This window comes from Phalacrocorax carbo, chromosome 11 (assembly GCF_963921805.1).
Source record: "Phalacrocorax carbo chromosome 11, bPhaCar2.1, whole genome shotgun sequence".
In the NCBI taxonomy this organism is placed as follows: domain Eukaryota; kingdom Metazoa; phylum Chordata; class Aves; order Suliformes; family Phalacrocoracidae; genus Phalacrocorax; species Phalacrocorax carbo.
Genome location: NC_087523.1, coordinates 499,862 through 527,373, shown reverse-complemented (window position 1 = coordinate 527,373; position 27,512 = coordinate 499,862). Strand labels below are relative to the sequence as shown.

The window sequence follows — 27,512 nt, the reverse complement described above, 5'->3', positions numbered from 1 at the left end:
CATCCTGTCCAGAGGACAAACAAGTTTCAGTTTGACAAAAGGAGTTGCAAGATGAGAGTACTAAGCCAGTAAACGAAGCCATGGGTGGATCCCCAAATTTACAGTCAAGTCCACATACTTGTATGCCACTTATTACACAACTTACAGCCTTGTGCAATGGATCAATTCCTCTATTTTTGCCATTTCCTTTCTCATAAATAGATTCCTCATGCACCTCCCTTTTCTTTCCTGTAGCTGTTCCAAGCCATTAACCTTACCATTTGCTCTTTCATTAGAGGTAGTTTGGAGAGGCCCTTAGAATAACTATTTTTGTACCTGTTGTTTGCACTTCTTACAGAGAACATCCTTTACTAGTCAAAACCCAGAAGGATATTAAAAAACGGTGGGGAGAAACCCTGGCCCCTTTTCCACAACATCTGGATCAGAAGGTAAAACTAAGAAAAATCTAGCCACATGCAGTTGCCATCATTCAACTTCTACATTCGGGGTAGCTTGGAGTTTTGTTTGGGGTTTTTTTGTTGTTGTTTTGTAAAAACCTGTTTTGTGCCTGTTATAAGGTGCTATTCTCTGGAGAAATAGCACATGCCTCTTATGGCCTCTGCACCCTAATCGTAGGGTTGGCAGTTGCACTTCACATGTCTGAGCTTAACCACATCCCTAAAGCTCTTCAAGTCAGTCAGCAGGGCAGTGGGCGTGTTTGAAATGCCAGCAGTGGCATGGGTGACATTCCTTGCAGCTATTATGTGCCCCTCCTAGGCAGTTCTATTCACAGGTTACAAACAAGTATTTTGTGCCCCAGACCCTTAAACTGTAAACCACACACTAGTGTTACAATCCCGGCTTCTCCCACAGTAACTTAACCAGGCAAACCAGTTCCAACACTCCCCACCACCACTGGAAGCATTTCAGATTTTCTGAGAAGACTCTTGGAGGGCAGCTTTTTCCCCACCCCTACATGTGCCGTTAGTCCAGCTCTTCCCTCCCAAGTTTCATTCCAAAGGCAGGGGATTTCCCAGTACTGTTTACCAGCTGCAAAGACCTAGTTCAAGGGGTTAAGTAGACAAGCCTGGCAGCCATGATGCCTTTCCAGACAGCCAAATAAGCTTTCCAAACCTAGCATCCAGTGGATGTCTGCCAAAATTTCAAGCAGATATTTTGCTGGAAGGGGCTCAAAACAACATCAAGACAGGATGCTAACAAGACAAGTGTGACCTGCACAGAGGCACCACATGTACATTAAGTACTCAAGGTTCATGAGCTAATAGACTAAATACTCATTCCCTATGTAAAGGTCTCTAAATTCACCTGCAATTGATAGTTGTTTTAGAGGCAACCTGGAATTGAGGGCAAATAAAACAAAAAAGCTATGCTCAGACACTCTACTTATTCAAGAGACTTCACAGGGAAGACAGCATGAAGGTAACTGCTGTGACTGAGCTCATCCTTACAAGGGATTCTCATGTTTGGATGAACAAGTCAGAAGCATGCTTATCTGTTTCATGTGCTTCTCTGTTCTTCAATCAAGACACCTAGCATTCCAGCTCACTGGTAATCAGAGGTACAGCTGAACACAGGGCTGCCTGTTACAGACATCCAAAGCACTGCCTGGGTGTGGCACAACAAGTTCTTGGCCAGCTCACAGCACTCACTGAATATCTGAAAAATAGCCAGACTTCTAGGAGCTAGAACACAGCCTTACTGTGGGATCTGACTGCCCAGACTATGAGCCATCCCTCCAAATTTAACTGCAGGCACAGTCAAGGGTGAGGTAAAGCTGTTTCATCATCCTGTGATTTTCAGTTTTATCATTTCCAGTGAGCTAGACAAATCCTGCAACTTCCTTTCTGTACAGGGTCTCATTTAGGCTGGCTGCCTTTTCATATCTATTTAGGTCATGGTTCCCTAAAATGCAGGATTTCCCTGAAACGGCTCAGTTCTACACTTCTTTTTAATATTCAGTTTCCCCACCCACATTTGCTTCCCTCTCCACCAACCTATTTTAGGTTTTAAATAGCTCTGTTGGGACTGTACCTAGTTTATAAAAGACCGGCTTGTTATTGCTGAAGTACCTTTTGTTATTTTAAGCTCCATTTAGTTCAAGCACTTGAGCTTTCCTAATATAGAGGAGAGTAGCTACAACACCAGGATACACAGAACCCCGTGTCCCAAAAGGCTCCCAAACAGGCACAGAGCTGCTCGGGGAGCGGCAGAGAACAGTGCTAGGACATGCAGGATGTGGTCTCACAGCCACGGCAAACCATCCCCAACAGCCTGCGTCCTCCCACTGCCTTCTCTGGGTTCATATTAGCACTCCACGACTATGCCACAGGCGGGACCAAGAATGAATCAGACTGAGGATAACTCACCTGTTATTTTTTTCCAGCAGAACCATTTCATTGGTCCCACTCACTACACTGGCACAGCGGCGCTGCTACTGGCTTGGATTACAGGAAGAGAGAAGGGTGAGATGGCTTTTTGGGTACAGCTGGACAAGATGAGCCAAGCTATTGAGCAACTATATTCCTCACTCCCAGGCATTCCTGCTTTATCTTTGCAGTAGCCCTGATACAAAACCCTTTGGTGAGATTTATTCCTCACCAAGCCACATGTTCACATGCCATTAACCCAGTTTTCTGCTGAGTTAACAGAACTGATGCACTATTGAGTTGGGACTAGCCGAGGCAGTGCAAGGGAGGAACACACAGATGGAAGCAAAACTTTACAGTGGTAGCAAATCAAAGCTCTCAAACATGCAACCAAGTTGCTCTAGTTCATTTAAAGTCTGCAACTAAATACATGCTCTTGAGTTCACACTCATGTATGAAATACATTGTTTGAAATTGGGCTATTTGGAAAGTATGCCTGATAAACTTATCACCTGGGATCTAGATGCACACACGAAAGCATTGCTAAATGCCCAGGAATCCCAGTGGTCAATATCTATTAACGTCTTCCTTTTAAATACAGGTCCATCACATACCACCCCTTCAATGCACAGAATTAAGGGTAGATGATATCTGGACATTCTACAGATCAGGCAGACATCACGAGACCAAGCAGTCAAAAACCAGCCATAGTGGAGGGTATCACTTAGACCATTTCAGATGCAAAAATAAATAACATTCTGCATCATGTAGTCTTCCACAGAAAGCCTAACTAAACTGAAGAAAAAAAACAAAATTTATTTTTTTAATATAAAAAAACCACAGTTACCCCTTCCACTCCAGAGTATTTCTTCTTTAATCTTTCAGGGTGTTCTCACAAAGTCTATTAAAAAAAAAGTTACAGCTACATGAACGTAATTCATGTCTGTTGGACTGGAGTTAAAGGGTGTAGCTGTCTACAGTTTACAAAGAGACAGAGTCACAATTTAAAGAACAGAACAAAGCCTTAGACTTCTAGTAACTGCTATAGAGCAAAGCTAATCCCAGTTTGCCACAGGGCTCCATGTTCTGAAACAGTGCTATAAGCGTAAGAAGCAACTACCAAATGCATCCATACATATTGCCTCAGGACTCTCGCAGTTTAACACCTTCTGGCCTATGCTAGCTTCACGCGGGAAAGTGTGCTTAGTGGTAGAAGAGACTTTGCACAGAGGTGAACCAAGTACAGAGCAAACAACAAAGCCTGTAATGAATTTGTCAGAACTGAAGCAGCAAAGGAGCAGCAGGACAGCCTTCTGTCAGACTTCTACTCGATTATTTAGCATTTCTCAGAACACTAAGATAGCATATTTCCTGTTTATGATGCCGAAGCAAGTCTTGTTTAGGACATCTCATCTTCAGTTGATTGCTGTGATCTTTCAGCAATTTGGAAGTTACTTAGTCCTTCTATTGCTCTACCTTTTGATAGACACACTACAGTGATATGTTCTTACAGCTGAAGACGGTGACATATCCTCATTCAAAAAAAGATCTCTACCCTATTCTGTTAGGTGCGCAAAGGGGTATTCAAACTAAGCGTAATACACTGCATTGCAGCTTGCAGTCAACCTTCAACTTGCGGTATTAGTAACAAACCATAGAGCAACATAAAGTGAAAAAACCAACAGCTTCAGGGGTTTTGAGCTTTAACTCACTTCCTGATGGCTGCGACCACAACACCCCAGGTATACATTGTGCCCATGGGAGCAGAAGACATTGGTGTCTATAGATTTCACATAGCCTAAAACACTTGCAGCAGCAAGTCATTAAGAGAAGAGTAAGAAAATTCCGAGTCTGCAGGAACTTACTGCTTCCCGGTTTGTCACGGCTGGGTCAGAATACTGTCAGTTTGAAGTGCAATTTAGTGTTTCAAACAAACGAAAAATAGAAGATTACATCAGCAGGCAGTAAACACTTTTGGATTTTTTGAAGACCCAGTTCGGGTTAACAGAGGCTCCTTCCTTGCTTTTTGGAGCAAGGGACTAATATTATAGCAGTAAGGAAAGCATGTCATCTCAGTATCCCAGGAAAAAGTGAGTTACAGTCCGGTTCGGTTAAGAAAGGCAGCACAACGGAGCTGCAGGCTGGAGGACTAAGACACATTGCTTATCCAAGTATTTTCTTGGTTTAGTGATAAAGTGTTTTATGGTGCTGAATAAGAACACCCTTAAAGCCCACCACCTTCCCAACCACGGGCTCTGAGCGTTCAGGTATTCTAAGTAATACTAGCCTTTTCTGGCCCCATTATTCAAGCTACTAGTAACCTTACAGTTTTTGAGGCAGCTCACAAAAAGAGCAGTCGTGTAATAGTGCGTTCATACAGCGGCTTCTGGCTCTCTAGAAGATTGTGGATATTGCCTAGAGCAATCATTCTACTGCACTCTGCTTCCTGTATTTCACCAATGCAAACAAATCCACATGTTGAGTGCCCCTTGGTGAAAAATACAGATACTGCAACAAAAATCCAACTGCTCACACAGCATATTTTCAGAAATATAACACTCTTCTACTTGAGGTAAGCTCAGATCCTCATTTTTCACTGAGGATAGCTGTAGCCACAGAGCACCGAATAGAGCCAGACACTGGATTCAATACCTCTCACCTAAAGTTCTCATTATCTACCCAATAAATCAAGTTAAGTGAACTAGTCCACTTTTGTTTCCTTAACATATAGATATATGTAGGCGCAAATGAAATAACCAGATGTGGGCAAAATAGATATTGGTGCTTAACCTTTTGACCTCATCTCAGAGGACAGACTTACCTTAACATTTGGTATGTAACATAACAGTAGTTAAAAACGGTGAGCTAGAAAAGCAACACCTTTCTTATACATGCTGTGCAGTGTCTCCATTAATGAATGCTGTCAAACAAAACTCAGTGGAGCACATGAATATAATGAGCAATATAACCTAGTATCATCCCTAAAGGACAACTTGGGTTTTTTAAAAAAAACAACCAACCACAACCCCCACACAAACGGTCATGATTTTTCGTGTTGTTATTGCTTAGGCACTACGTATTCTACTGTCCCAGCTGCACTATAAGCTACAATACAAGCAAGTTTCTTTCAACCCATCCAGCTTTCCAGGCAATTTTGCTTCTTGACTAGAAGATCTGTTTTAGTGGTCAGATATTAACTAGATTAACCAAGTAATTGGGCACTACCAAAAGGCATTTAAAGGACAATGTATTCATCAGGTACAGTCAACATGGGCTCACAAAGGAGAAGACCTAACTAATTTGATACCCTTCTGTGAAGGACATTATGTCACCCACCTAATGGAGGAAGGCAAGGTGGTAGATGTAGTTTTTCTGGATTTTACTAAGGCTTTTGATACTATCCCTCACAGCATTCTTCTGGACCAGTGGTCCAACTGTGAGATGAGCAGGTTCATGGTTCAGTGGGTGAAGAACTGGCTGGATGGCAAGGCTCAGAGGGCTGCAGTGAATGGGGCTACATCTGGTTGGCAGCCAGTCACCAGTGGTGCTCCTCAGGGCTCAACCCTAGGCCAACTTCTGTTCAGTATTTTTATCAATCATCTGGTTGAACAAGTTAAATGCACCATTAGCAAGTGTGCTGGTGATACCAAACTCGAAGGTGCTGTTAACACTCTTGATGGACACGAGGCCTTGCAGAAAGATTTAGATAGAGTGAAGCATTGGGCAATCATCAGCTGCATGAAATATAACAAAAACAAATGCCATATTCTGCACCTGGGGTGGAGTAACACCAGGCACAAGTCTAACCTGGGAGAGGAGTGGCTGGAGAGCAGCCGTGCAGAAAGGGATCCGGCAGTGCTGGCTGGCAGCAGGCTGCCAGGGCACACCGCTGGTTCCAAGGGGGCAAACTGCATCCTGAGGTGCATCAAACGCAGCATAACCAGCCAGTCCAGAGAGAGGATTATCCCGTTCTATTCAGTGTTGGTGCAGCCTCACCTTGAGCAGTGGGCAGTTCTGAGCCCCACAACCTGAAAAGGACATTAAGGTGCCTGAACGCACCCAGAGGAGGGCAATAAAGCTGGTGACGGGGCTGGACGAGATGTCCTGTGCGGAGCAGCTGGGGATCCTGGGTTTGCCTAGTTTGGAGAAAAGGAGGCTGAGGGGCGACCTCATGGCTCTCTGCAGCTGCCTGAGGGGGGGACGTGGAGAGGGAGGTGCTGAGCTCTTCCCCCTGGGATCCAGGGACAGGACGCATGGGGGTAGCTCAAAGCTGCATCCATCAGGGAAGGTTCAACTTTGACATGAAGAAACCTTTCTTTACCAAGAGGGTGTTCAAACATTGAAACAGGCTTCCTGGAAAGGTGGTCGATGCCCCATGGCTGACAGTGTTTAGGAGGGATTTGGACGATGCCCTTAATATGCTTCAGCTTTTGGTCAGCCTTGAACTGGTCAGGCAGCTGGGACAAGGTGATTGTTGTAGGTCCCTTCCAACTGAAATATTCTGTTCCAAGTAGAGTTTGTGATGGGTAGTCCTATCTATTTCTTCTAGACCCCAACAAAAAGGAAAAAAAAACATTTGTATATTGCAGGCATATTGAACAGGAAGTAATCTCATTACACGACAAAATTCCTCAGAAGTTAAAAGCGTTACCCATCCTAAAATAGAAAAACACTTCAACTCCTTTGAAGGAAGCTACAAAAAACAAGTTCACTAGAGTCTGTAACTTTCCAGTTTCCACCTTTAGAAAGCTACCCTAACAACCTTGAAGTTCCATATTCAAGATAAAATACAAAAGCAAGAAGAAACTCACCAAGAAAACAAGTGAACATATCTGAAACTATATCCGTTCCTCTAATATCCAACATGCTGGCAGATGAAAATTTTTGTTTAAAATAAGGGGAAGGATGAGAGTAGAAGTTATCTTTTAGCTTAAGTTCAATTTAGAACCTCTTCATGCAACTGAAATAAATATTAAGCATATTTATTATTACCCTTTTATGAACAATTTTGTTTTGTTGACCCTTTCTTGATCAATGGTCATAATTTTTTTTTAGGGTTAGCAAAGTAAAGAAGAGGAAAAAAAGAAAAGTATCTGGAGCACTAGTACTTAAGTCAGTTTTCCTGCACAGATACACCATTGGTCAACTTCTGCAAGAACTACCTCTCCCATGCAGGGAGGAAGCATTTCTAAACATACAAAGACTTCTGTGCCATATGCCTCTTGCTGACTTGCATATGAACAGGTCAACAACTCATTCAAGTGTGCTTAATGGATCAGGAAGTAAACCCTTACTTTCAATACTATGTATGAATCCCTCCTTCTCTATTAGTTCTAACTGGAACTCCGAGGTTGCCAGTGAGTTGTCACACTAACAGGATTGTTTTCATATAAGAGGATGTACTGGACCACAAAATATCACGCAGGTTTTGTATCACCACTTTATTGGGCAACTTGATATTGCTTAAATTTGTCAACAGCGGAACTGCCTTACTTCCTTACAGAATGCCTTCAGAACCATTTTCTGCCATTCTGCAAGTCCTGAGGATTACAATCATTTTAGGATGAGATCACGTTCTGAATTTTAACGGAGAAAAAAAACCACACCAAAAAAACCCATGCAGCCAGAACCCTCTTGTCTATCCAGAAGCCAGCCTGAAAAGACATTATTATACCTTATTATTCTAAGAGACATTCTGAACAAAAAGCCACACCTCTGGGGGGTGGGGGATGTTGAGAGCCCTGACATTTCACCCTAATTATTTATCTGGCAGCTCATTTTTTGCACTTTAATGAAGCACAGAATTAATACCAGAGAGCTGAGTTCAATACAGTTTAAAAAGCTATGGCAAGGAAAGACTTAGCCCAAAATTCCATGCTTTATTAGCCTGTGTTACATAAAACCAAATATATTTATTAAATGGTGTGACTAAGTGATTGATCAGACTGCGATGGCAGATTTTTCCTGTACTTAGTCACTTCCCCACCATAACTAGGTCTCCCAATCCAGAGAGGAAAAATGTTGAGTCATATGTTGAGCACTTACTACAGAGAAGAGGGCAAAACAGTGATATTCAGATGGACAAGAATGGCTCACGGCTGCAGGAAGTCATCAGTTTTGCTTTAAAAAGAAAATACCTGGAGAACATAGGAAGGCATATGATCGCACAATAGCAGTTCTCCAATACACTGCACGCAAGATTCTCTGCCACTGACTGAACACTCCCCCCCCCCCCCCCCCCAAAAAAAAAAACAAAACCACAAAACCCAAGGTTTTCCAGTATTCACACTCCAGTGCAGTGCAGTGCAGTCTGTTCTCCTGAGCAGCCTTCCTCTGTGAAGGAAACAAGTTGACCAACAGTGCTAGAAACTTGCAAGAGAGTATAGATCGCTCTGGACCACACATACCATGCCATTTCTTATTCACTACTTCAGTTACCCTCTTCCTGATCTCTTCTGAGACTTCATTTTTCTCTACACAGAATCACTGCTGGCAGAGAAAGGAGTCTGTCATCTCATTCTTGCCTAGCTGCACGTTTCTATACAGAGCAGATCAGATTCGGAGCTTTTTTTATTCATTCCTCCTTTAGGGGCACCCCAGTGCCTCTATTGCTATCCGTCTATCAGCAATGGCCAAAGGCAGAGAAACCTAGCGTGGCCAAACACCCCTATCTCTTAGCCTCAGAATGGGATGAAACCGAGCATCATTCCTTTATCCAAAGTTTGTATTTTTGAATAGGTTCCTCAGAACAACTACAGCTTCAGAGATGTTGGAACAACTAGGAAAAAGCATTTTGCTGGAGTCATACCACTAAACACTCTTCAAATAGTGTTTTATCCCCATTTATTAAAAGTTCAACAAGCTGCTACACAAAGGCCAGGAATTTCTGACTGCCCCAGCACTCCATTGGGGGGCCACACATCCATACCAGTGAATATATCCTTTCATAGCTGCACAGGAAGGAAGCAGCACTAGATCACCTATCTACATATCCACAGCTGTTGCAGCCATAATTGCCTCTTGTCAAGATAAGGCCCAAAACCTCTGCAGTTTCAGGTTTTAAAGCTCCAAACAGTTGCAGCTGATCCTGTGGTTTTATAGCCTCCAAGCCAGGCAGTGACTGTCTCTTCCTACATCGCTGCCAAGTATTTGCTGCACAATCTTTTAAACATTACAGTAAGAGCCAGCATTAGCTACTGGAGTCAGAAGGGTGGGTTTTATGCCCACAGCTTCTAAAACACTTGAACGCTCCACCTAGAAACAGCCTAGGGGCGTTACAAAGAGATTTGCCCAGAAGAGCCGCCTTCCATGAATCCAGAGACTTCAGCCTCCTTTAGAAGTTTCAGATGGGATAAAAACAAACTCCTCTGATACAGTATTATTGGCTGCACTATGCAAATCCCCGCTGTTCCCAAGCTCCCCTAGGGAAAGCAAGCAATTAACTGGCTGCTTACTAGTGCTCTTAATTTACATGAGTTAATTGCCCTGGATCATTGCTGGGCAGGGAAGGATTTCATCTTTTCCAATAGTGTGTCTGCAACAGCAGAGAGGCTCCTCACAGGGTGATGTTGATTTCTAGTATAATCGTTTAGCAGACAGACAAACAAGACACCGGGAAGGAGGGGCGACCCGAGGCGTCGGTACCGAGATCTTGGAGCCCTCTTTCAAGCAGACCCCATTGTAGCCCTCAGAGCAGCGACTGAACACAGATAACAGCTTTATTGTGCAAATTCAGGGAGGCCTCTGGCCTCCGGCGGGGGGGAGGGGGGAAGGGAAAAAACGTCGTCAGCCAAATAAGGTGGTTTGAGCTGCACCAGAGCAGGAAAGCGTCCGGGAGGTGACGAGGCGAGGGGAAGCTGTTACTCAGTTTCCCCCATAACCTGGAGCCGGGCCAGAGCTACCTCTTCCAGAGGGGTTGCTCCGAGAAGTGTCAGTCGATCAGCAAACCCCTGCAGACCGCAGCAACGCGGGAAGGGTCCTCGCCCCCCTGCTTGCCCGGCTTCGCAAGAAGCCAAGGCAGGAGGCGTTTGAATCGTTCCGTTTCAGTTTATCAGCTGCCTTTCATGTCGCTACCCTGGGACTTCCGCGAGCTCTGTGCAGGAGGATTTCACTTCAGACCAGACATGAGACATAAAAGAACTGAAACATGTTTCCTCTAGAGGCAACGGTGCCATTTCCTGTCAAAAAAAGGCGTCCATATTAAGACATCTTATGAGCTATCCTCACGAGAAGAGCAAGAATTTTAATTAACCTTCAGGGGTGATTAATCAGATGCAGCAGTCACCCCAAGGCAAGTGCTGCAACCCTTGCAAGTGCAAAAAAAGGTACGGCCTGTAAATGTTATAGGGACAGGATATTTGCGAGCAGCAAGTGATGACCATGCCCTGATATTAGGCACTCTTCTCCCCACAGGGTTGTTACAGAAGCAGCAGCAAATCTAAAGCTTTCCTTTGGCTTCTCTTATTGCATGCGCCTCACCTTGCTCATCTGCTTCAAGCAACAAATGAAGATGTCAAAAAACAAAATAAAGGACTCAACTAACACATTTAATCTTCTAGAACCTCTGGTACGATAGGCAGTCTCAGGCCTAACACTGTCACATTAAAGTTTTAAGAACTGGATCACAACTACCAACTCATATCGGGCATTCAGAATAGTTCTTGCTTACTACAGCCTGAAGCCACTCTAACTGATGCTTTCTGCACAGCACTGCCAGTTAGGTGCAAGCCTTGCCATAAGAAGGCTATGCAAGATTTTACCAGTGTAAAACGTAAAAACAAAGTGATATAGCTTATCAGTGGTATTCTTTAAACTCCCTGTTTAACACAGAAGGCCCAGAAGTACCAAAAAGAAGTTTTTGCTCACTACCAGGTTGAAGCGCTTCATCTGCACAAGAGGTAAAACCTTGCTATTCTTGCAGAATCTAGGAACTGAGCTGATCAATACAATAAAAGCTAGGGTGTTATGGCCCTTCCTGGTTTATAAAATCCCATGGTAGGTATAAAGCTACATATACTTCTTCATCTACCAGTCCAGTATTTTACCTGGTTGCACACTACACTCATGATGTTTTAGCAATGTGAAGAACAAAATCAGCTGAAATTCACCAACAGGGGCAACACAGCCTTCTGTATAAAGCACACCTTTTTACAGCAAATCCATGTATCCAGTAGCGTTAGAAGAAAGGTACAATGGATTGAGTTTGCCTAACAAGCTAGCAGCCATGTCATACCAAAGCCTGTCTAACTTTGATCAGTGCTGCCAAGCTTCCCAAGTTATACTGAGGGAGAAGAGGAGATTTAACACCAAAGAGCTGGTCCTCAGATAAGACATGAGGTATCTGGAATGCTTCTGGTGTTCCTTCACAGCACAACAGGATCAAACCCAGGGCATCAAAAGAAAAGTGTCCATCTGTTACCAGTCATGGTTTCTGTCACTGTCCACCCTTCTCCCTCAGCTTTCAAGACCTCTAGTAAATTCCACTAGGAGAGGAAAAAAAGAAATATCACCCAAACAATTGTAGCGCTCTGCTCATAGCTGCCATCTTATCACAGCATTTGGTAGCAAGTAGCTACACATCAAGAAACTAATTATCCAGAGGATTCTCCTGACACCTACCCCAGTCTCTCAGTTACCTTTCTTCTAAGCAGACCTATGCAGTTCCAAAGAACAAAGGAAGATACACTTCAAGGACCTCTGGAGTCCAGCTGGGAATTAGGCCCACCAATTTAAGCTACAGGCAGGGTCCCTGACAGCCCTAACGGCTATTGCTACACTGAGTTTTAGAAAGTATTAAGGGAAAAGGCAACAGCAGAAAAGACGTTTTTTAAAAATCTTAAATAGCATTGTAGAGCTGAGACCTATGCATCTTACTGTTATTTTGTGCTGAAGTCCTCATGCTAGTCCAAGTCGATTTTCTCTGCAGTAACACTTTGCCCTAGAAACCTGGAGACTTATTTTCTGAATACTGAGAGAAACACTTAGTTCTGCTAAGACAATGGGAGAAGTTCAAACTTTATTACACCTTAGTTTGATGCTTTCTATAGTCATGAGATTAGCTCTGATTCAATCCATTTCTCTACAATGAGTGAACACTATGTTACTTAAAACAGAACTGCTCAAGCCCTACTGATAGGAGATAGGACCGTTGAATCCACATCTCATATACGACAGCTGCTCATGTTTCAAGTTCAGTAGCCTAGCCATTCCTATAACCACAAAGAAACTATATTCCAAGGCAAAATAGTTCATGAATCCTGAAACAGAAATGTTACTGTATTTTTAGCTATTAGAAAAAGCAAAGTATCCGCCCATTAAATGGGCATGACTGGTACAAAAAAGGTCCCTCCCACTAATCCAACTAAGATGGGGCTTGTAATACTAAACTGCAAGCAATTAACTATGGGGTCTGGACTAGCCATCAACATGACAGCTCATTCACTTCTACCAGGATTTAGAACTGAGTGCGACTTCCAGCTCTGCCCAGCCCGAAATGACTCAGTGCACTAGTCAGTAAGCATGAGATCAGAACCCACTCATGGCCAATAAACTGACATCTCACAACTCTGGGAGAGACTCTTCAGAGCTTGACAATGGCTTGCAAGAGGCACTGTAGCACTCAACTACTTCCACCCCTCTGCAATGCAAAGCAGGGGGATAAGATGCCCTCTTCGGTGTGTGCTTTAACTGTTTACCGCTTGCAGACTTTTCAGAACAAAAAAAAATTATAACCCAGCGTTGGTTTGCTTAACTATAAGATCACTCTAGATAAAACAGTGAAGCCTTCCTGTGGAGAGTGTGGCAGGATCAGCAGGCCGATCCAGAGTGGACTTTCTATATAGCCTGCAAGACCTCCAGCAACCAAAGCCCCCAATCATGCGGGCATTACACTTCACAACAGCAGATCATGTGCCACGAGTTCAAAGGTTACCAGAGTTAATCTTGGATTCCTATTAATAGCGCACCAAAGCATCGTGCCACTTGTAGCAAGTCTCGTTTAACGAAACAGCAATCTCTAGCTAGACGTGTTAACATTTAGCCTAGCTTAACGAGGAGCACGGACTCGGAACTCAACAGGTTTTGCTGCTCAAGCCACGCAGCAGCATGTTCTGTAAGCTTGCTGAGATGAATGATAAGAGCTACCAAACACTTTAGACACAAACGTTTTTCCTGCCCAACCAGAACTGTTCCCTGGAACATTTCCTCCATCTGTCTTCTTCACAATGGATTTATTTTTGTGATGAAGCCCACATATAGCTACATCTAACTGCTCAAGTTTCACCCACATTTGACCTTGATTGAGGAAAGTCACTTGCATTTTACTGTTTTGCTAGTTAAGTAGCTATTAACAAATCTTAAGCTAGCACACTAGTAGTCCTGTTTCTTTCACATGAAGAACTGATTACACAGTTACGCCAGCATATCCTGTTCCTGCAAACCACAGCTCAAGAAATAATGTTTAAAATATTATTTCAGTTGGGTCTGCAACTAGGGCAGGAAACCAAAGGCTGATACAGCAGGAGGCCTGCAGCTCTGTACCTCAACAGGCCCAAACATCTGAACTGCTTTCTGCGGTGTGCCATGTACTGTCACAGCAAAGCGCTTGCATTTCTTTATCTGTTCCAGTTTTTAAGAGCTCTGAAAGCAGAACTGCTCTGTCAGAACATGAATCCGGCCTAGGGCGTGTCTGCAGACAGAGGCTGCCATGAGGACCTCGTAGCAAGCGCAGTATCGTCACATTTGGATTCAGGTGGTTCGCGGGAAGCCTGCCTGCTAAGCGTCTGTGTCACACTCAGGATTTCTTTGCTGATTCACACTAAAAGTAATCGCTCATCAAAAATTGCAAACTCTCTGGCTAAAAGGTCTCAACTGCATTTTAAACAGAAGTCCCCTAACCTGAGCTACTTCTGTTAATTTTACTTGTTGCCTCTTTTTTTTTGTGGAAGTAAGTCTTCACCAATCGTTGCAGATGTTTGAAAAAAGGCCTTTCTAAAGCTTCAGAACATACTGTTTTAACCTCTAAGTAGCTTGACCTTGATATCCTTTAAGATACTGATGTTTAAAAAAAATAATATTCAGCTATTGTCTCAGAGACCTAACATTTAAGACAGCAGGGAAAGCAGAACTTAAACAGGCATTTAGTATCTATTTTAAAGTAATAAAACTAAACTATCTGTAAAAAAAAAAAATCAGGGTGGAGTCCATTTCAACTTCCACTTGCATAGGGGTGTTACTTTTGTTTAGGTTGGGTTTGGTTGGGTTTTTTTTTTGCTCTTCTTTATGTAAACCACAGGCTCTTCGCTTAAACATTAGATGTTCTTAGGCCATTTCAGATCACTCCCAGGGAGGAAACATCCAGAGCCTTCCAGCCTGCTCCTTCCTGTTTTATCAACGAAGGGCTAGGACCAATTCTTTTACTCCAACCAGGAGAAATCAAATGGAAAAAAACCATGGTCCTCATTAGTCACCGAACTCCTGCCGCGAGGAGGAGAGTCAAGTACGGACTTGACCAGACTTTCTGAAGTACTAAAGATCTCCCCAGCCAAGAAATACTTCGAGTCAAGCTGGGACAAGGCTCCCTAGCAACTCGGGCGGACTAAATACAAGTTGTGAAAACCCCAACTTCTCCTCGCTACAGAGCACACGAGAGGCGGCCATAGAACTAAGTAACTCCCCACCAGGCTCTAGAAAGCTTCATCCAGCACGCCTTCCGCAGCCGGGCGCGCCCAGGACGCGAGGGGAGCGGGGCGGGCAGCGGGCCCCGCTCGGCCCGGCGGCCCGGGCCCCGCAGAAAGCTGTCCCCCGCCACCCCGCGAGGGCAGCCGCGGCCCAGGCGGGGACCCCCGGGCAAGCAGGGACCCCCGGGCGGGCGGCGGCGGGGCCCCAGCCCGGCCTCTCGGGCGGGCAGCGGTGGCGGGAGGGAGCGGCGCGCAGCGCCGAGGGAGGGGAGCACAAGATGGAGGGGCGGCTCCGCGCCGAGCCGGCCCGCGCTCCCCGGGGCGCCCTCCTTTCTCCCCTCCTCCCTCCCTCCGCCCCGGGCGGCCACCGGCGCCTCCCGGGCTCCATCGCCGGCCACAGCCACTCCCGGACGGGCCGCACGCGAGCCCAGGCGGGAAGAGCCCCCCCGGGCCGCCGCCCGCTCCCGCCGCGAGGCCCGCGCGCCGCCACACCCGCTCGGCCGCGGCCGAGAGCCGCCCCCGCGGCGGGGCCCCCCGCTCCGCTGCGCCCCGGCGACACCCACCGTTTTCGGCATCTTCCCGGCGGACTGGGCACGGCAGGTCGCTCCTCCTGCGTCGGTAGGGCTCTCCGCGGGCTCCGCGCTGCTTCTAACGGGACTCCGCGCCGCGCCTCTCCGCCCGCCCGCCTCGGCGCAGGCCCCGCCCCGCCCGGCCCCGCCCGCCCGCCGGCCCGGCCCGGCCCGGCCCCGCTCCGCTCCCGTTCCCGCTCCCGGCCGCCTTCGCTCGGGCTGGGGCTGCGGTGCCCCCGCCCCGGCCTCCTTAGCGGGGCCCAGCCCGGCCATGCGGCGCAGGGCGGCCGGGCCGGGCGTCGCCGTCGAGGCTCCGGGAGGCCTCGCCGCGGGGGGTGGGGGGCGAAGCGCCTGTGGCGGCCCCGTGGAGCGGCCCCCGCCAGCCGGTCTGGGCGGGGAGCGCCCAGGGGGGCAGCGGCGAGGCCCACCGGGGCCCTGGACGGTGTAGTTTATTTGCACATCAGGTGCCACTGGGACTTCTGGTCCTTGCTAAAAGCGTGATTTTAAAAAATATTGCTATTTGGTGTGAGTAACACCACAGCGCTTACGGGGTAGATCGTTTCGCCTTCCCCTCGGCCTGAGCCACGCTCGGGTGGTGCACAGGCGACGGGCTCCTCAGCCCTTGGTGCGTTCGGGAAGTGTGCTGTCACGTAGAAGGTTTTTGTAGCTGTCTATTTAACTAAAAAGCACACATCCAGCTCCAGGTGCTTCAAAAGCACAAGGGGCTGTGGCTCTCTGAGCCTGGGCAGACGAACCACCTCTAGTCTTCAAGCCTTCCCCGAGGCCGCCACCATAATCACACGGTATAAACGAGCAATCGAATTCATGGGTGAAAATAGTTCGAGGACCTGCTGCAGTCCTCTCGCCAAAGCTCCCGTGCCATCTCTGTTTTGGAACCATTGATGGAGGGAATCAAGGTCCAGCATTTTCATGGGGATTTAAGGAAGCCGTCTCATCTCCGTTGGGACTTTGAACATAACTGGCAAACAGCTACCTAAGTCCTATTTTCTGGTAGAAAAAAAAAAAAAAAAGTCATTCTTTTTAAAGGTCACAACCCGTGTCCAGAAAAAGGAAATTAAATGTTCACAATAAATTTAACATCTTATTTTCTAAGGAAAGTAGAAACCTATCTTCCTATTTTTCTTGAATTTGTGTTGTCTTGTCAAATCTGCTAAAGATTTTCAATCTTTAAGCCATCTTGGTTGATGCAAGGCAGTGCAGACTAGCTGAACTTCATAACTTCATACCTACTTTTTCCCCAGCATGTTGAATAAATGAAGATCGTGTTAATATGACGACACATAAATTCAGATATAAAATAGGAGGAGAGCAAGCCAAGCTCTACTAGGCAGTTCAGCACAGACTCCTGCTGAGTAAATTGTTTTCTTTACTTTGATTACAGGATTCTGCTGGGATTAATATTAAACTGAGCTATGCTGGGAGTTGACATCACATTCATAATACCACTTTGTACATCTTAAAAAATTTCAGTTCGTTCAAAAGATCTCAAAGGGCCTTGCAAATACCCGTAATTAAATCCTCAGGGTCTGCAGGAAAGAAGTTTCTCTTTTTTCCCCAAGGAATAATGTTGTAAATGTACATGCAATATAACACATTATTTTTAAGCTAGAAGCTTATAAAATATGTTGATTTGCTTTTCAATGTGGTGTTTCCTCACCACACAGCGTTATGTGAGAAAGAGAAAATCCAGAATAGTTCTCACTCTATCAAAAAGAAAAATGAAGTCTGGAAGAGACAAGGCCTTGCCTCACCCCAGAGTAAACTAGGAGTAATACTATAGAGAGTAATAAAACCACTCCTGTGCCCACCTGGCAGGAAATGGAAATGGGATCCATAAGCTTTGTTTGTTTCATCTGAACCTGCAGGTTTCACCTAAACTAGAATCTCTGTGCTGTGTCTAGACGGGAAAAAGCATCAGTATAATTGGATTGATGTAAATTGGTATAACTTTCCTACACAAAAAGTCACAGGGTCCCTAAAAGCCTATTTTACAAAGTTTTCTTCCTTTTCTGACTCACTTTTACATCGAGACTTTCTTAGACTAGGTTAAGCAAGACTGCTCCATGACAGGGTTCCACTTGTTTCCTGCAGAAATTGATATTGACAGAAGGGATCCAGAATAATAAAGGCATTTGCTTGTGATTTTTGCCAGGTTTGGATCCAGGGATGTTATGTGAGAGCTTTCTCACTGAATTCAAATGACTCTGTGGAGACTTCTTCATTACCATGCTAACAACATCATATATCATGGGGAGAGAGAGACCAACTCCACTTCTTTTGGACTTCTATTCCAGCATTCCTTCACAAGACTGAGGTAACTGTTTGGAGGACTTAATCATTCTTTTTCATGAAGATGATAAAACTTCAGACGATAAAAGTCTAGCTATTTCCTTGCCAAATTTAAGGAGCCATAGTTTACCATCCAGGGACCTTCATAGTGCTGATGACAGGAGCCATGATGCAAATGAAGCCCCATGCCAGTGAAACCATCCCATCCAAAGCAAATGCATTCCCTTTCATAGCGTGCCAGGCATTGGCCGTGTGCACAGAAAGTCATAAACTGTATGTCAAACAGTCTACAAAGAGTCTAAAGGGGCGAGACAAAGCAAAGTGAATTCTACGGCATGACACTTCTTTCTCACCCCAGCCACTTCTCTTGTCTTTCTTCTCTATTACTCGTAGCAATAGCCAAACAAAATACCATTCATGCCACTTTGAAAGACAAGGGTTCCCTGTGACAGGCACATGAGTCTCTACACTTCCTTTTCTGCTTCTTCCTTTCCTCTTCCCCTTCCCTGCTGAGGGGGAGGACAAGGTATCTGAAACATTTGAACTGCATGGTGCTCCAGCTACAGCGTCATGAGGAATTCCTGCTGCTGTGGAGGTGCTGCACCAAGGTCTCACCTCCCCCACAGACCTCTCCTTTGCCAGCTGCAGAGGAGGGGTGGTGGTATCAAGTGGCTGGTTTGCTGAGCTCTCCATGCCTGGTGGTGAGAACAGGCACATCAGTGGATTCCTTGAGAGCTGCAGGCAGGGGTTATCTCTCCTCCCCAACTGCAGGATGAGATTCCAAGGGGTAAAAGTGTCAGCTGACCAAAGATCCTCCCTGCAGGAGACTGTAGAGATGAGTAACATTACCCAGGACCTCAAAAATGCTGTTATTTCCAGACTGCTCAGAGCACAATACTATTAAAGTATTTCAGAATTAGATTAGACCAGGATGACATTAAGCATTCTCCTGGGAGGAGGTCTGTTATCTCACTGGGGATTTATTGTCTTCGTTTCATTTCCATTAAATCTTTTGTAGTACCTTATTTTAAGCAGAAAAGCACATAAATTATTTGGTCTGAAATACCAGAATTATTTAGTATGAGCGCTTAGACAAGGCACCATTTCATCAGCATATAGGTTTTTTGACTAATGCTGGTAACTTGAACTGCCCTTTGCATAGCAGTGACAGAAGATAGAGGCCTTATTTCATCCAGCTTGCAGAAATGTAATTAAAGAAAACAACCAAACCAAACAAAACCAAACAAAAAACCAAAGCAAAGGTGTTCTATGCTCTGAGGTATATTTCAGAGGGCTGAAAGAAATTTACTTTGATTCACACAGGCAAAGGGAGGCACAAAATGAAATTGTTACCATAGTATGAGAACTACACCTTCACCTCACAGTGGTCCTGGATTGTCAGCTATTTAAAATTAACCAGTCTGGTTATGAACGATTCTTTGAATAGCAGGTAAGCTTCTTTCTCCTGCTCTTACAGTTTCCTTCTGCTCAGACATTAATGCCTACAGGTTCACAGTGAAATGCCTTCGATGATCTTGGATCATTTTAGTGTTTGATTGTTTAGAGGTAAAAACCATCTTCTCCCCCAAAGAAACACAATCACTTTTTCCAGACACCCTTGCCTCCTCAACACCTTTATGTCTTGAGCGTCAGTTTAATCTTCTGCAGTGATCCTCAAGCTGGGAGGATGAGGGGCAAAGAAAAGGGAGAGCGTACCACATCTAGGGAGGCTGAGAATAATTCCATTCCCACTCAGCTGCTGGGACAGGCCAGAAGCTGATGGGCCGTTGGATGTGTGACGCCAATTATCTGACCCCCTTTCCACCTCAAGCAGTAGAGCTCATTACAGTATAAGGTCCCAGCTCCTAGCTTGTCTATTTTCCAGGGCAGAAATAGCAGGAACTGCCTAGAAATCCCAGGGATCTGAGTCTGCCAGATGCTCTGTAGAGCCCTAGTTCCTAGTTCCCTCTGGCTTATAAGTCCCCCACTGCCAGCGAGGCCCCTGCAAGGAACAAGGGAGAAGGCAGGACTAGGGACAGTGACTCACTGTACGGCCCACACCACTCACCTCACCCTGTGTGTCTGGGCATGTGCTGTGTTTGTGCAAGAGAAGACTAAAGAGACTTTCAAACCAGACAAAGGGTGTGCAATGTATGCAATGACCATATGAAAAAACTGTAAGAACCACCCATCTGCTAGAATTGTCTCTTCCTCAGTTGGTCTTTCTACATAACGTATGGGAGCAAATGCTTATATGTTGCTTGCTTGTTCAGCCTGGAGCAGAGGGGGCCGAGGGCAGCCCTCATGGCGCTCTGCAGCTCCTTCCCAAGGGGAGGAGGAGGGGCAGGGCTGGTCTCTGCTCTCTGGTGACCAACGCCAGGACCCGAGGGAACGGCAGGGAGATGTGCCAGGGGAGGGTTAGGCTGGGCATTAGGAGAAGGTTCTTCCCCCAGAGGGTGGTGGAGCCCTGGAACAGGCTCCCCAGGGGGGTGTCACGGCACCAGCCTGGCGATATTCAAGCAGCACTTGGACAAGGCCCTCAGAGACACGGTGTGAATTTGGGGTGTCCTGTGCAGGGATGGGAGCTGGACTTGATGGTCCTTGTGGGTCCCTTCCAGCTCAGGGCATTCTATGATTCTATGCTTTCCACACCTTGTACTGCTTGCAGCAATGTGGGGAACAACAGGAGATCTAATAGATATTCTGGGACCTCACTCCAAATATTTGCAGCTCAAATAACAGGTAACATAACTAGCAAGGACAAAACAATGAATGGGAATATATTTTGCCAGTTTTGGTGAAAGGTACTAATGTAGAAAAGCTCTGAAATCTATGCAGAATTGGAACAATACAAGCTTTGGACACGGATGCTGGCGCCTTCTCCTCGGAGCAAGGAGGTGGGGTAAGTCCTGCTGGTCTGTTCCATCTCAAAGTAGTGAAGAGAAATTATTCCTGAGGGTGATGGGAGGAGTCAAGCTAGAGCTCTCAGTTTTAGAAAAGATATCTAATCTAAAAAGTAGCTCCGGTGGTATTTATTCTAATAGGTTTGATGGTATGATGTGTATCCAAAAGGAAACATGCTTACTCACATGTAGTTCTGAGAGGCCCTTAAGCATTTACAGTAGACATGATCTAACAAAGCCTGTCACTCTGTTCTTCGTCCACCTTACGTTCTTAACAGGACAATCCAAAGTTTTGTAGACATAAAATCTAGCAAATCTTTTATTCAATAGGGCTTAAACCAGCAAGAGCTTACACACAACACTAATACACTTTGCTCCAGAAAGGGAGGTGACTTGGAGTCTTCAGGAGAGACCTTCACAGTTTCAGTGCCCCAAAAAAACAGGCTCTCTGGGTGTTTTCTCCTTTCTCCCTCCCTCTCTCCCACTCTGCCTCCTTCTCAGACGGCTGGTGTGGAGCCAAGGTGATGGTACTAGTGTGATGACCATGTAAGGCCACTGCCTTTCTGACTCAGAGATTGGGAACTCAGAGATTGGAGGGAAGGCCACCAGGCGTTTCCTTCCATGCCTGCCAGAGAATGAGAGCTCCCAGTCCAATCACCAGGGCTGAGTACCAGGCTCCAGATGGCTCTGGTACAGGTGACCACTGCATGGGAGTCTATGAGGAATGCATTTACTTACACTGGGATTTTCTGAAGGCTTCAACGTGTAATAATCTGAAGTAATTTTATACAGAGTCAGTCTGAGATGGTGAAAAAGGGCCATAGAAAGGCCAGACTGAGTTTTACTGAACAGGAACCAGGGTGAAGCGAGTTCTGAGAGGGATTTTTCAGGTCAATATGGTCTGGCTATTTAAAATGACACCCCACCCAAAGGCACGTGGATCACCAACACCCGCAATGAGCTATCACGGCAGGAGTCTCTAGCTGCAAACAGAGCCCAATCATGACAGGAGACAGTGGAGGCAGGCCAGTGGTGCTGTGACACATTGGGCAGAGTGCAGTGATTTTTACTGTTCACCCATAAAGGTTTTAGTCCATGCAAAACTGTAGAGACTGGCAAGGCTCTTTGTGTTTCGTTCGTGGGGTTCTGCAATCAGGGAAGAAGGAGACCTTGCAAAATATATTCATCCTATATCCTGTATCTCCAGTGGAATCAACATAATTGTATCAGGGCTGAATTTAACCCACTGAGAATAATGAAGTGACAGCAAATTGTTTTGGCAACCGTTTCCAAATTTATTAGAAACACCAGTTGTTTGCGCGAGTGCCGGTAGTTTGCCAGCCCTGGTTCGGGGGAAGAAGCTTACTGATTATAACCAGAGACTGATAGTCTTTGTTGAGCTTTCATTAGGTGAACAACAATTTATGTGACAAAATGCCAATGATCTTTGTAGCTGTAGCCAATTCATTACTTGTCATCCAGGGAAGCTGTCACAGGTATGTGTTCACCCTTAATCCTGCCGTTCTGCTCATCTATAAAGATAGTTCTCAAAAAAAAAAAAAAAAAGGCAGTGAGTCTGTTTAACTTCAAATTTGTCATCATCATCAGAGGGATCTCAAATTGGCAGTATTTACTGAAGTATTTCATTCTCCCTGTGTACATCCTGCCCCCTCCAGTTCTTCACTCCATAGGCTTTATCTTCTGGGTGACCGTTCAGAACACATTCTGGCCTGCTGTGCTTGCAGCCTGCAGACTTCGCAGCAGGAGTCCAGTCCTCCAGAGCTATATGGCTTGCCTGCTCATCAGTAGAATAGACAGAAGAGAATATTTCAGTTGGAAGGGACCTACAACAATCACCTTGTCCCAACTGCCCGACTGGCAAGGCTGACCAAAAGCTGAAGCATATTAAGGGCCTCGTCCAAATCCCTCCTAAACACTGTCAGCCATGGGGCATCGACCACCTTTCCAGGAAGCCTGTTTCAATGTTTGAACACCCTCTTGGTAAAGAAAGGTTTCTTCATGTCAAAGTTGAACCTTCCCTGATGGATGCAGCTTCGAGCCGTCCCCATGCGTCCTGTCCCTGGATCCCAGGGGGAAGAGCTCAGCGCCTCCCTCTCCACGTCCCCCCCCTCAGGCAGCTGCAGAGAGCCATGAGGTCGCCCCTCAGCCTCCTTTTCTCCAAACTAGGCAAACCCAGGGTCCCCAGCTGCTCCGCACAGGACATGCAGGACGTTCAGGATCTTCAACAAGTGGTTATCAATTTCTTAACTTTTTAAAGAGCTTGAGGAAATCCTGCATTAATTTGCCTTTTAGTGATGGGTGAAACAATGACCCGTCATTTGTGTTGGTTGCAAGGGCTGTAAACTTACGATTTAGAGAAACCTTTGGAAAGACATCTCACGTTTCTCTTCACCTTTTATAAATTCCTTTCTTGCCTATCCCCTCTTCACAAAAAAAACCAAATACACACATACCTTTTGCTTTATGAGATTAAGTGGGATCTGGCTTTAACACCAGCCAGGGACCTGATACAGAGACGACTGAATCACCAAGTGTCTTCCTCACAAATGGTGCCTGGAGCAGTTAAAAAGGTTCTAATTGAATTCAAGAGCCCAGTTGTATGTATACATGCCACATTTGATGCTGGTGCATGGACGGAAAGATCTGTTGACTCAGCATGGTTCAGACTCTCACTGTTCTGGCTACAGAGTGGTTATTAAAAGTTACTTGCAATTTACTTTAAAGCAAGGAGACTGGTACCAATTAACTCGGTAGCAAAGCTGCTGTGCTGCGATGGTAGCAAAATGGACTCTGCCTAGGGGTTGATGTCTATTCCAAAAATATGTTATGAAAGAAGAGCCAATATAAGCTATTCATTCGTATCCCTCTATTTTTTCTAATCAAATAAACTTCTGGATTCTGGTGTTCTCCGAAACCTCATTAACCAGCACCCATGAAAATATCTTCAAAAAACATTCTAAGGAGAATCTCTGACCAGTAAGTCATTCTGGGTTGCTGTAGAAAGCAAAGAAGGAAAGAATGGGTGGAAGAGGAAACGAAGAGCCCGTTTTATGGGGGTAGAAAGCAGTGAACAGGAAAATCAGAGCTCTACAGGGACAGCAATAACAAACCTCATTTCCTCAGAAGTCCTGAGACTACCATAAACACAGGACATGCCTACACTGTTCAAACATCACAGCTTTCTTTTTCTTACAGAAAAATGCCAGATCAATTTGCCTCTCCATGAGCAAAGTAGAAGTAGTTGAGGCACTGAAAATCCACAACCCCCCAGCCTAAGAAAAATTAGCCGTTAAAGTACTGTGCTAGAGATTAGGGACAGAGACTAGAAGATAGGTCTCCTTGGTCCTGTGAGCTGTGCCAGTGGCTGACTGGATGATTTTATATTCTTTTTGATTAGCCCAACTGTAAAGGTTATGTAATAATATTGGCTATCTTAGGGGGGGCTGACAAAGCTGTCATCTTAAGGTTTCAGGCCATAGTGCATACTCTATACTTTAATTATTTACAAATAAATGTTTCTACATATTATCTAAATTCTTAATTTAAAAGAATGGTTTCCTGGATATTTTTTGAAGTGGTCAGTACAAAGAGTTTATTTTTAAAGTCTTTTGAGGATTTATAGCTCAAGTACTTCAGAGCACTGCTAACAGCAAGAACCACAAAAGCAGATGGCAGGACAAGAACAACAGCTGTTTTTCTTGTCCACACTCTGTGATACATAAAAAGGGAAAAACTGCACAAGGGTCTGATCCAAATCCCACCAACTGCAAATTTTCACAGCAGATGCAGACGATTATGGAGTCTCACTCTCCACATCTTAGCACTTCGTATCGTCAGGCACAGTAACGGTCTAAAATATGCCCCTTTACCTGGAAAGTGTTTCTGTGCTCATGTTGCATAGGTGTCAAAAACAGCTGGAAAGTCAGGGTCGTGTACCTGACCCATTCACTCTGCACAGGTAGAAATACACCTCTACCACTGTACAATAGGGTTTGAACAACTCAGTATTACAGGACATCTACTTGTGCATCTTGGTCACTCTAGACAGCAGGTGGTGCAGCCCGTTGGCCTGAAACTTCCTTGCTTACTTGTGAGATTCAAAACTAAATCAGTGAGTGAGTAACAGATCCTGGCATTGCTCCTCCCCGGCTGTGTCAGTAGCCCAGGGCAGCAGGATACGGTCCGTGTGCTGTGTGAGTGTGCACGCGTGAGTCAGAGAGCCAGCGAGCGAGTGGCGGAGGAGGAGCTTGCTGCGGCCGGAGCAACAGTTTCTACAGACCATTAAATAAGCTGCAGCCGTACCATCACCAGGTTTCAGCACAAAGCTGCAGTTTGATGAAGTCTGGGTCTATGTTAAACTTGGTAAAAAACAGCCCTTTGACTCCTGGACAGTTCTCCCTGCCCTCTTTTTTCTTTACGTCCAGAGCATTTAGTGCCCTGGGGCAGCAGTGCGTAGGCTCTCGCATGCACAATCTGCTCCATGACCCCATTTCACGTCTGCAGAATGCTGCTCACTGCCTTCTCTCACGCACAGGGAGGCCCAAGCAAATGTCCCGTCACTTCAACTCTCCCAGCCTAAGCCTGTCTCTTGCACTCATCAGCAGTATAGAAGGGCCACTGCGGGAGAGGGAACAGAATTATTCCTCCAAGAATTGCCTATCTTAAGTAGCAGTTATCTCTCCAGAAGCGGTAGCCAGTGGATGGGCTGTGTGCTAACCCCCAGGCAGCCCTGCCTCTCATGTGCTTGGTGGTTTGGGCTGTAGTGTAGCCTGCAACCAATGTGGTTGTCAGGCTGTAATGGGGCTGGATTAAGAAGTTTGCACAAACCCCCATCATCACGACCGCTAGCTCTCCTGGAGATTACCAGCTCCTCAGCTACTAAGCTATGTAAGTAACCCGCATCTCCATTAGCTTTTTAGTTCAGTTCTGAAGTTGCCTCCTAAATTCTCCTTCTCCCCTCTGCAAAATGCCATAGGCTCAGGCAGAGACTTAGGGAGTGAGGCTTCACTGACTGACATAAAAGTCCTCCTGGAACATAAATGTGTGCCTTCCTAGAGGTTTTACCCTATACCCGCTCATCTCTCCCTGAGCTTCTGTCTCACCTGCCATTGTGCTTCGAAAACCTTCTCTCCCTCACACGCAGAGCAGCTGCTTATAATTTAACTTCCCTCTGCCTCTCCAGGGCTCCAAGACTGACTCGGTGCTCCAGGCATTCCAGCTCCTACAGAGCAGAAGTAGAGCAGGGAGGGAGCTCTTAGTCTCACCACTAACATTAAGTCACTTCTCCCCACTGTACTGAAACTTGGTCAAGTGAGTCAATGCACTGGAACATAGAGCTCAGACAGCCATAAAGAGGGAAAAGAAAACTGGCCCGTGTTTCCAGGTAGTGGCGTATGATGGGGAAGATGATCTTAGCACTAACCATTTCAGACAAACGACCCTTTACCAGTTCTTTCCATCTAAGTTTTGGCTCCATTCATTTTGCTTGAGACTTAGATCTATTTTTGGAAACCTTAAAAATATACAGGCATTTGCCAGCCATTTTTATTCCAATGCAGGAACATTACATACTGACGACATTACTCTTGGCTCCTGCTCAGATGGCAGTTTTTTTCCAGGTGAACACCAAACCCTGACCCATGACAATGTTGTCTTGGTAAGTATTACAGCTGTTTCTGGCCTAGAACATGAAGTAGACTCAAAAAAACCCACAACGTTATTGTGCGTGAGATGCCTAGAGCAGAAGTCTAATCTGGGAGTGTTTATGCTACCTCTCCCACCCAGCTGATTCACTCACAAGTGAAGGGAATTCACTCCCACCCTGTTAACGCTACACGGTGTGACCTGCAGTCAGAGTTCCATGGCTGCGAGACGAATGCACTCCTGGGCAACCCGAACTCCCACCCGCACTCTGCATCCAGTTCTTCTCCCCACAGCAGCACAGAATGATGCACCACGACACAGCACACGCTGCCCCACCCAGTTAGACACAGGCATGACAGATGGCATCATTTATTATTCTTAGGTTTTTACTAAACACGTGGTATCTCCAATCCTAAAATGCAGAGTATTAAAGCATTTAGGCTATTTGTATCAGCAGAATGAGTGTGTTATAAAAAAGGAATGGATAGGTAGGTAGACAGATAAATAACAGATAGATGGGGAGGGAGATATATAGACATATACATACATACGGTGTTCTCATCTGTTCTCTGTCCCAGAAGTGACTGTCTTCAGCAACAGACAGAGAGAAGCAAACACTCAGTCCGAATTACGCGTGTTCTGTTTCAGGAGAGTTCTTCTATCTTCATAAGGAACACAGACTTCCACTTACAAGACACAGTCATAGCTTTTTTTCTCTGCCTTATAATTTTTTTTCTCTCATTCAACCCATTTCTGTTTGATTGTTTCTTTTTAAGAAAAGAAAATTCCCCGAGTTAAGATGACAAGGAAAAAAGTCCCCAATGTCAAAACTAGTTTTTCAAGCCCGAAGTCATATTTTGAGAAGATTCGCCAAGCCCAGGAGCCTTCCCCCTGCCCACCAGAAACCTCCATCCTCAGCAGTCCTTGGGGCAGGGAGGATTAGCTTACTGATGTTTGTATGGTGCTTTGAAAACACAAAAGCTCTCTGGGTGATTATCTTTTAGAAACCCCACAGCCATCAAG

The 27,512-nt window shown here is 45.5% G+C and overlaps 1 protein-coding gene across 1 annotated transcript in view; it reads right to left on the bottom strand.

Annotated features, from left to right (window-relative positions):
- Nucleotides 1-15,762, bottom strand: part of MSN (moesin) — a 44,189-nt gene extending 28,427 nt beyond the window's left edge. The window contains exon 1 of the mRNA XM_064462755.1: nucleotides 15,607-15,762. Within this exon, the coding sequence (XP_064318825.1) occupies nucleotides 15,607-15,618 (12 nt within the window). The 5' untranslated portion in view covers nucleotides 15,619-15,762. The remainder of the gene's footprint in view (nucleotides 1-15,606) is intronic.
- Nucleotides 15,763-27,512: the final 11,750 nt, after the last annotated feature.